At 39.7% G+C, this 9472-nt stretch overlaps 1 protein-coding gene across 1 annotated transcript; it reads right to left on the bottom strand.

Moving 5' to 3' along the window:
* Nucleotides 1-344: 344 nt before the first annotated feature.
* Nucleotides 345-8491, bottom strand: LOC117658226 (vomeronasal type-2 receptor 26-like). The gene is made up of 4 exons (XM_087885202.1): nt 8481-8491; nt 7878-8163; nt 1580-1706; nt 345-1249 (listed from the first exon to the last, which is right to left on the bottom strand). Exons 1-4 carry the CDS (start codon nt 8489-8491, stop codon nt 348-350), a joined length of 1326 nt encoding a protein of 441 aa, XP_087741328.1. The 3' UTR covers nt 345-347.
* Between the last annotated feature and the right edge of the window lie 981 nt (nt 8492-9472).

The raw sequence follows: 9472 nt of genomic DNA, 5'->3' as shown, positions 1-9472 counted from the left end.
ATATAACACAAGCACACCAACCTATATAGTAATAAAAACACACATCATCATTAGACATAGTCTTTAATTTAATCCAAAACCATATCAGAACATCTCTGGTAACAGTTTATCTGGCCTGGCCTTAGAAATTTTATTAAGGTAATAATATGAACTTAGATTATGATAATTGAAAGATATCATTATTTCACATAGTTTGAGTTGTTTTAGCAACTTTACTACTAAATTATTACAATTCAAAATTCTCATGGAATGAAGAAAGATAAGTGACAAGACATAAAACATTACTTCAAAGTATGTGATTTTATGCTGCATGTAAACTACAAAAATAAAAACCAACACAAAGAAACTTAATGATTTTTTATCATCAGATGTTCTTTGGTATTCATGGCGGGTCTCAGGATAATAATGTAGCATTTGGGGATAAAGATGCAGCCCAGTAAACCCAGGCCAGAGGCCAGGATGGAGAAGATCTGCACGGCTACCATGTATTTCCCCTTGGTGCTCAGATAAGTGGGAACAAAGGAGATCCAAACGCTACAAAAAACCAACATGCTGAAGGTGATCAGTTTGGCTTCATTAAAAGCCCCTGGCAGGTTTCGAGCCAGAAATGCCACCAAGAAACAGATGGCAGCCAAAAAACCCATGTAGCCAAGAGCAGAGTAGAACATGGTGACAGAGCCTTCATTGCACTGCAGCAGGATGTGTTCTGGTTGGGAATGAAAGTCAGAATCAGGGAATGGGGGAAAGACTCCCAGCCACATCATACAGAGGCCTACTTGAATACCAGAGCAGGATAAAACAATAGAGTTGGCCAGACTCTTCCCCAGCCATTTCCTCATGCTGCTGCCTGGCTTTGTGGCCAGAAAGGCCACCACCACCATGACAGTCTTGGCCAGCAAGGAAGACACAGCAACTGAGAAAACAACACTGAAAATGGTTTGTCGGAGGAGACAGGTCATTTTCACGGGGCGACCGATGAATAGAAGGGAGGTCAAGAAAGAAAGCAGGAGTGAAACCAGGAGGATGTAGGTGAGTTCACAGTTGTTGGCTTTGACTATGGGAGTGTCTCGGTATTTCATGAAGATTCCCAGAATAAAGGCGGTGGTTAGGGACAAAGCAATGGCAAAGAAAGCCAGGATGAGTCCCAACAATTCTTGGTAGGATAAGAAGCTTATATTTTTGGGGACACACTGATCTCGCTTCTTATTGGAATACTGGTCATCTGGACACTTTTCACAATGGGCTGCATCTAAGAAAAAAATGGTTAGCATGAATCTGTTTGTGGAGCTGTAGAAGCATGAAAACCGCATCAGAAATCAATTACTTCATTTTCAAGGAATAATATAATATTGCTCCCCAGTGATATCTATATGACACAAAATTAGTTAAAATAATCAAACAGTCTTTTTAAAGGCTGAAGATAAATGTGATTATCAGCTCTCAAAACTTGTCCTCTTGCCCACAGCCAAGCAAGAAAGTAACAACTCAATAGAAATCAGCAACCTTTCAACCCAAAAAACAAGATAGAATATTGATCGTACCTTGATTTTTATTTGTTTTTTGGAGTCACCTACTATACCTTCTTGCCCAGAGAATGTTCCTTCCATACACAGAGAACAGTCGTAGCAGCAAACTGGGGCTCCCTCTCTCACAAGCTTGGCATAACCTGGGGAGCAACTTTCTGTGCATCTAGAAGAAGGCACCATCTAAACATAAACAGAAAGATTAGTCAGGGTGATACATGAATTAGAAGGATTTACTGAACTCAACTGGCTTCCAGAAGCTCAGGAGCACATAGAGCAAAATCAGTCAAAAAGTCGTGGCATGAACTTTAATGACTCTACTTGCAAGGGGCAAATGAAAGATCATTCTCTTTCTCTATCAGTCTCCATTGTAGATCCCAAAACAGACTCATTGCCACATTCTTTTTTCCAAAGGAAAATAGTTCCATTGCAAAAGGTGTTTCTCCTGAGGGCATGTGTAAGAATGCTATAACATACCATATTTTTCAGATTATAAGATGCACTTCCCCCCCCCACCTAAAAGCGGGTGAAAATTTGGTACTGTTCTATATACTGAATGTAACAAAAAATGCGAGGCACGGAGGAGGCGATGGTCTATGGAAATCCCTGCAGCCTGGAACAGCTGATTGTGGGTATTCCAGGAGACCAATCCATCCACCAATCAGCTGCTCATACTGAATCAGGCTACAATAATGTGCTGAGGCTGACCTGACTGTTTGTGCAAGGACTGTCAGAGTTTGAGCAGCAAGGAAAACACAAGCAGAGGAGAGGAGTTTCAGTTTCAGTTTTAGTTTCAGAGATCAGCACAGCATACAGCTTTAGAACAATTGACCTAAGCCATGCCCACACTCCTTCCTTGTTGGTCACTCAGCAAATACTTTTTCAGTTTTCACAAAGCCCTCAACTCTCTCACACACTGACAGGATGTTAGCCAGATGAATACTGATGGATGCTGGTAGACAGAGGCAGTTTTTTTTTTCTTCCTATTTTCCTCTCCCAAAACTAAGATGCATCTTTTATTCTGGAGTGTTTTATACTCCGAAAAATACGGTATATTTTTTTTTATCAATCTTTGCTTTCTCAGGAAACCTCTAATATCTAGCTTTCCCTAGAGTCCCTATCTTTTTCTCCTACAACTGATCATTGTATCATCATATGTAAATGATTTTTTTAGCTGCCCTCATTTCCCTCACCACATTCTTAGTCATATCTTTCTCTTATGCAATTCAGCGGGCTAAACCCTTCATATTCTGGATTTTTCTCCCAAAGGTGCTTTTTCAAAAGACAACTGATCTTTGTTTTCCCTTGAAGACATTTCACTTCTCATTCCAGAAGCTTCTTCAGTTTTGACTGAATGGTGGAATATAGAAGGATTTGTATTTCTTGCAGTCATTTGGTTGTTAGCAGTCTTTCTGAAAGTTGTTGAGGCCACTTGGAATTTATCTGTGCCCTCAGGGTCACATGAATAGTGCAAATGGGTGTGTAATCTTCCTGCAATTGCTGAATCTATATCCTGTTTACAACACAGTCTTTTCAGCAGTTCCAAATCTTTCCATCCTCCACCATTCAGTCAGAACTGAAGAAGCTTCTTGGATGAGAAGTGAAACATCTTCAAGGGAAAACAAAGTCCAGGTGCCTTTTGAAAAAGCACCTTTGGCACAATCATGACATGGATGACTGAGAATCTCCATAGACATTCTGGATTTTCTCTTACTGAAAACAAGATAATTTGATGTACTATAAATTATGGCAACATATCCCAGTTTAATAATGTAGATTGCAAATCCCTCAATACAATGCAGCAGGTTCCAGCATGTGATAGATTATTATAAAACCTCTAAAGTAAAATGATATAAATTAAGGAGGCTTTAAGTTCTCTTATTTGGAAGTTATCTCAACAGGCCTCAATAAGAATTATTTCTGAACAGATGGAGATAAATAGCAAAATCCAAGCAGCCTCAACTACTTTGTTAAATAAAGTTGGCCATTGGATGGCGCTTTGATTGACAGATATCTTGACTTTCGAGGAGGCTTGTCTTTCTACGTTTCCAATTTTCACCCCTGCATCTGATTTGTTCAAAACTGATATCCACTGCATGATATCAAAGTCACCAACAGGAACTCCATTTTCATCAAAAGAAATTCCATCTCTGGAAATATTGTGATGCTGGAAGTTTCTCAGGAACTTATGAAGCTGCAGAAACATAGAAAGAACATGACAATTTGAGCCTTTGTTCAATGTTTTTCTTGCCAATAATCTGGATTGGAGGTACTCTGAATAATTCAACCTCTTCAAATCAGTACTACAATCTGAAACAGATCAATTCAGCATTTCATGGGAAGCTTCTTTCAGACATTCTCCAGGATTTTCAAATATTTATCTCACTTATCTTGAAAACATGGAATAGATAACACCATCACCATCAGGTGGCTTTGTAACTGTCTGACAAATTATATTCAACATGTAATCCTCTGGGGAACCTCATCCACATGGAGGGAAATAAACAATGGGGTACCCCAAGTTTCCATTTTAGGCCCAGCACTCTTCAACATCTTCAGAAAAGATCTAGGTGAGGGAATTGAAGGGGAACTCATCAAATTTGCAGACAACACTAAGCTGGCAGGAATAGCCAACACCCCCGAAGACAAGCTGGAAGCCACCCCTTAGGTTGAAAAAGGGGCCATTTCCACACTTCTGGAAAGCGTGTGCTGCACCCCCCTGTGTTCCCCCACCACCCACGCATCTGCATGCAACCCCCATGCATGCTCACACATCACCCACATCCTGCACATCCCAAAAATCAGATGGTCGGCGGGAGGCCATCATGGATATAAGGTCTCCTGCTTGATTAGTGGGTTGGACTAGAAAACCTCTGAGGTCCTTTCAAACTCTTATTATTCTATGTTTTATGTTCTATGTTTTGCTGCTTCACCATCACAGCCCATCTGAGGCAAGACCATTTGCAGACATGGGAAAACTTGTAATGGGAGAAGATGGAGAATACAATTTTGCCATCAGTCCTGATCAAGATGAAGTTAGCCGAGTTTAACTTTGGGCTAGGAATGTAACAAAAGTTGCATAGTGATGTTATCTCTTTCAAAGAACAGCTATGGAAGCATATCCATTAGTTCAGGAGATGTATGGATGAACCTTTTGTTGCCCCCAGAAGATGCTTTGATTTATATCTTGTTGCTATGTTAGAAACTTTTAGCCAGCAAAATTCAATCTTAATCCAGAACAAAAAATCCAGCTGAACTCCTTAGCTTGGAGATCACTTTGTGATCACAATAAGAGGTTGAGGATTGTAGAAATATTCTGTTCCTTGTTAGTTTTGAAAATTACGTTGTCACCATAACTTTGGAAGATTTTTCTCTATCATCTCTCTCTAACTCACTGTCAGGGTTCCAAGTAATACGCCCATAGCAACCAGGACTCTGAGGCAAGCAGGTTCCTCAAATATCTGTTTTATTGGACATACCATATAGGCATAGGCTGGTGAAAACTGACTCTAAATATTCCCACAGTTTTCACCTAATTAAAAGTAAAAGTTTTCCTCCTCTTTCCAAACAATCAGTCACATGGTCCAATCAAGGTGTCATCCGGTTGCCTGGTGACTTCACTCATCCTCCCTCTGGCCATCAGTAGGAATGTCCTTGGTTCCCAGGAGAAAGTATTTTGTTTTGGCTACAAAACTCCAGTATCTCTATTCCTCCCCTCCCTCTCTATCCCTCAGCTCCAATGTCGCAACACTGAAGCATCAAAATGGCCTCGGTCAGGTCAGCTTCAGAATTGACACCCACTCTCAAATATCACAAACTGGGCAATTGCTCTTTGGAATATCTCACCCTTTTCTACATCTAATTTAATATTGAGGAATTGGAAGGGGAGAATCCATGGAACCTCAAGGGAGAAGACTTACCTGCCATGGCTGTACAATCTGGGGTGGTTGATGGTCTCCAACTTGCATTCTCCTCTTACTCCATTGGGAGGAAGATGCAGCACTGAGGACCCAGGCCACAATTTGAATTATTTGAGAAATACTCGAGGAATCCTGAGAGAGGATTCTTTCAATCACATCATGGGGTGGGAATTCCCAATTCTCTTTTTCTCTGCATTTTTTCCAAACTTTCTTAGATAACACAGGACTTGAATAAGAACATTGGAACGCTTCCTTTCCATACAATATGACCATGGATGCATAAGATTTAATGTCATAATACTGAGTCCTTCTCTTTGTCTGGATGAGGAAAGAAAACAAAGCATATTTATTTTGGAGATCAACCCAGAGGTCAAAAATACCTAAAGCTGTCAAAGTTGTTGCAATCCACACCCTTCCCACAATGGATGTATTAGTCGTATCAATTGCTTGTATTATTGCTGCTAACATTCCTGAGGCCTGAAAATCCAGTTGGCATACAATAATTTTTATTTGACTCTTGATAAGAGAATGGAACATTTTTCTTTTTTCTTGTATGAGAGATTCTCCAGCACTTGTCTGCACATTTCCTTCTGGGACAGTTCCTGAGAGGACAATGCAAATCCCATTTTTTAGAGCGAGAACTTCCAAGCGTCTTTTGAATTTTTCTCCTCTTTCATTATCCCGAGAAAGGAGGCCGATCCACGTCCATTGGAACTGCAGGAGTAGCTGGACAATAGCTGAGTAAGGAGGTTCTTGGTTTGGGGTCATCCGATATGAAAAAGGAAAACGATAATTTTGCTCAGCCATCTGGTTAATGACATTATAGTTGATCTAAAATAAAAGAGAAAGTATTAGTAGTGTAGGAAGTTAGCACCCACTCCGTCCTAGAAAAATGAGATATTTTAGATAACAGTATAGTTTCCCCTCCCCTCGTTCCCGACACTAGGGGGCGGTTCTCATCTCTGTTTCAAAGCCAAAGAGTCAGCACTGTCCGAAGACGTCTCCGTGGTCATTTAGCTGGTATGACTAAATGCCAAAGGCGCATGGAACACTGTTACCTTCCCACCAAAGGTGGTCCCTATTTTTTGGGTTGGGAGAAGCTGGGACAAGTAACGGGAGCCACCACATTATGCGGCACTAGGGATTCGAACTGCTGAACTGCCGATGTTTCGATTGACAAGCTTAGCATCTTAGCCACTGAGCCACCATGTCCCATTTAGATATTTTAGGAAACATTAAAAGGGCAGAATATTTCCCCTGAAAGGGAGGCAGAAACTCAGCCCCTCCACCTTTGTCAATGGGCCATTAAGGCCTGAGCCAGTCTATTCTACATAACAAAGATCTACTTGCTTCAGGCAGAACCATAATAGCAATTCCAAAGCCCTTTCAGTACATCACCATCCAGCAAGACTCAACTAAACTTGAATTCAAAACACAGCCTACAGAGTTGCCCCTGTATGGCCCCAAGGGAGTCTGACAACCAATCAGAATACAAGCTCAAATTCAAAAGCCAGAGAGGGCATAAAACTCAGTCACTCTCAGCATCTCTTCCCTTTTTTCTTCATCCTTGTGATCCTGTCCACCATTAAAACCATCTTTCCAAGCAACTTCCTTGAATCCTGCGTCTTTCCCCCCACCTTGGAACTGAACCCAGAAGGATATTTCTGCCAACAGTAGTTTGTGCCCATTTTAATGATAAAAATCAGATGGTAAATCTAAGGGCCTTTCCACACTGCTGAGGGACGTTTCAAATGATAACTGCATGAATTTTGCTATATCCCTTGATGTTTTGTCCTGTTGTCTTGTATGCTGCCTTTGAAATCAGGGAGGTCTGAATTATCTGTGGGTGATGTTCATTGGTGGTCCTCATAGAGCACACCCTTCTGGTCACATTAGAACTCTGTTGGTCACCCATCCACTCAGTCAATTAGTCAATAAGAATAGAGCTGGAAAGTGTGTGTGTGTTTCTGTGAGAGCATGCTTTGTGCACGTGTGCAGCATTCAAAATACATCAATTTCAAGCTCTATAACTTACCTTCTAGGGCAGCCCCGGTAAGTAAAACAGCTGAGGCATGGAAATCCACAATGCCACACAAATCAGGTGAGCTGAGAAACATGGAAATATAGGACAGGATAGGGTGGGGGCAGGTGGGCAGGTGGGCAGGGACAACTGATCGCTGGAGCTTTCTTTGTCCAAACTGGCAGCATCCCACCACTGTATGTATATAGAGAAACACACATATACACACAGAGACACACACACACATATACATATATATACAGAAACACATAATTTGTGAATTAAAAATTCTTTTAGCTCTTCTAATATTTATTCTCTGACTTTCAATTTATTTGGAGAAATATATACAAGTGCTGCCTGCTAGGCAAATCTGAACATTTTACAACATGGAATTAATTTCATTTGGCTTTATACCTGAGGAAATTTATAGATGCTCAAGACATTGGAAATGTGATCAAAGAGTTCAGAATCCATCTCTTCAAGAATCGCCAGCAGGTTCTTTTGTCTTCCACATCTGTAGTTTGGGATGTTCTCCTGTCCTGTAGACAGCACATCCAGCATGGCCTCATATGTCATTCTTGCACTGAAAAAGTTCTCATAGATGTTGTAGCCCAGGGTGATGTTGGGTAAGAGCCTTGAATTCTGGTTGACTTCGTGAACAGCCAACAAGAAGGGCAGAATGTTGTAGAAGGTATTCTCACTGCAATATAAACAATTTCATCATGTTTTTTTGCTCTTTATCAACGATTTATGTGATCAACTTAAAAGCAATTGCGTTCTTTTTGCCGATGATGTAAAATTATTCAATTCTACAGATAATTCTGTTGTTTTGCAAAGTGATCTCGACTATGTGTCTGAATGGTCAAATTTAAATTAATAAATGCTCTGTCTTACATATTGGTAAATGTAATCGGAATGTCAAGTATAAGATAGGTGGGATAGATGTAGCAGATAATCCTCACCTTGTTAAGGACCTTATCTGTACGTATCTCAGATGATTTATGTTCCAAAGCTCACTGTAACAGCATTGCTAAAAAAGCATTAAGAATTGTAAGGTTAATTTGGTGAAGCTTTTTTTTCTGGAAACATGTTATTGCTAATTAGAGCTTATAAAACCTATGCTAGACCAATCTTAGAGTATTGTTCAACTGTTTGGAATCCCCACCATTATATCTGACATCAGTACAATTGAGCGAGTTCAGAAGCACTTCATGAGAAAAGTCTTGCACTCTTCTGTACACAATAGAATTCCCTATGCTTCTAAGCTCTAAATTCTCGATTTGGATAACTTAGAACTGTGTCACTTGTGGTCAGGCCTAGGTATTGAATACAAAATTAAACGTAATAATGTTTTACCTATAAATGACTTTTTCTGTTTTAATTGCAATAATATGTCCGTGAACAACTGCTTTAAACTCCATGTAAATCGTTCTAAACTTGACTGTAAAAATATGATTTCTGTAATAGAGTTGTCAAAGTCTGGAATGCTCCACCTGATTCAGTTGTCTCAGCTACAAATTTTCACAGTTTCAGTCACAAATTGACTTCCATGGACATTACTTCATACTTAAGTGGTCAGTAGAGGGAGCGTGCATAAGTGCACTAATGTACCTATCGTCCAGGGGTAAAATTCAGCAGGTTCTGACAGGTTCTGGAGAACTGTTAGTGGAATATTTTTTTTGTACCTTTTTTTAATTTTTTTTTATAAAACAAATAAACATTTAAAAAATCAGTCGTCCCTCTCCTATGACATTTCTGTGTTGACTTCTACTTTTCTTTTTGTTCTTCTTGTTCCATCAGTTTCTTCTATCTTAATCATCATTCAATCCACTGTAAAAGTTCATTCCTGTAGACATATTCTTACAATCAAATTTTTATACATAGTTGTAAAATTAATCATTTATATCTCCTTTCCAACCAACAATAAAAATAATTCCATGTTCTAAAATATTCTGATTCTTTCCTATCTTTAATCAACAAGGTTAATCGATTCTTTTCTGCACAATCTA

This window comes from Pantherophis guttatus, chromosome 2 (genome assembly GCF_059756535.1).
Source record: "Pantherophis guttatus breed Tessera chromosome 2, ASM5975653v1, whole genome shotgun sequence".
Classification (NCBI taxonomy): domain Eukaryota; kingdom Metazoa; phylum Chordata; class Lepidosauria; order Squamata; family Colubridae; genus Pantherophis; species Pantherophis guttatus.
Note: the sequence above shows the minus strand (reverse complement) of the source record. Positions and strands in the feature narration are given on the sequence as shown.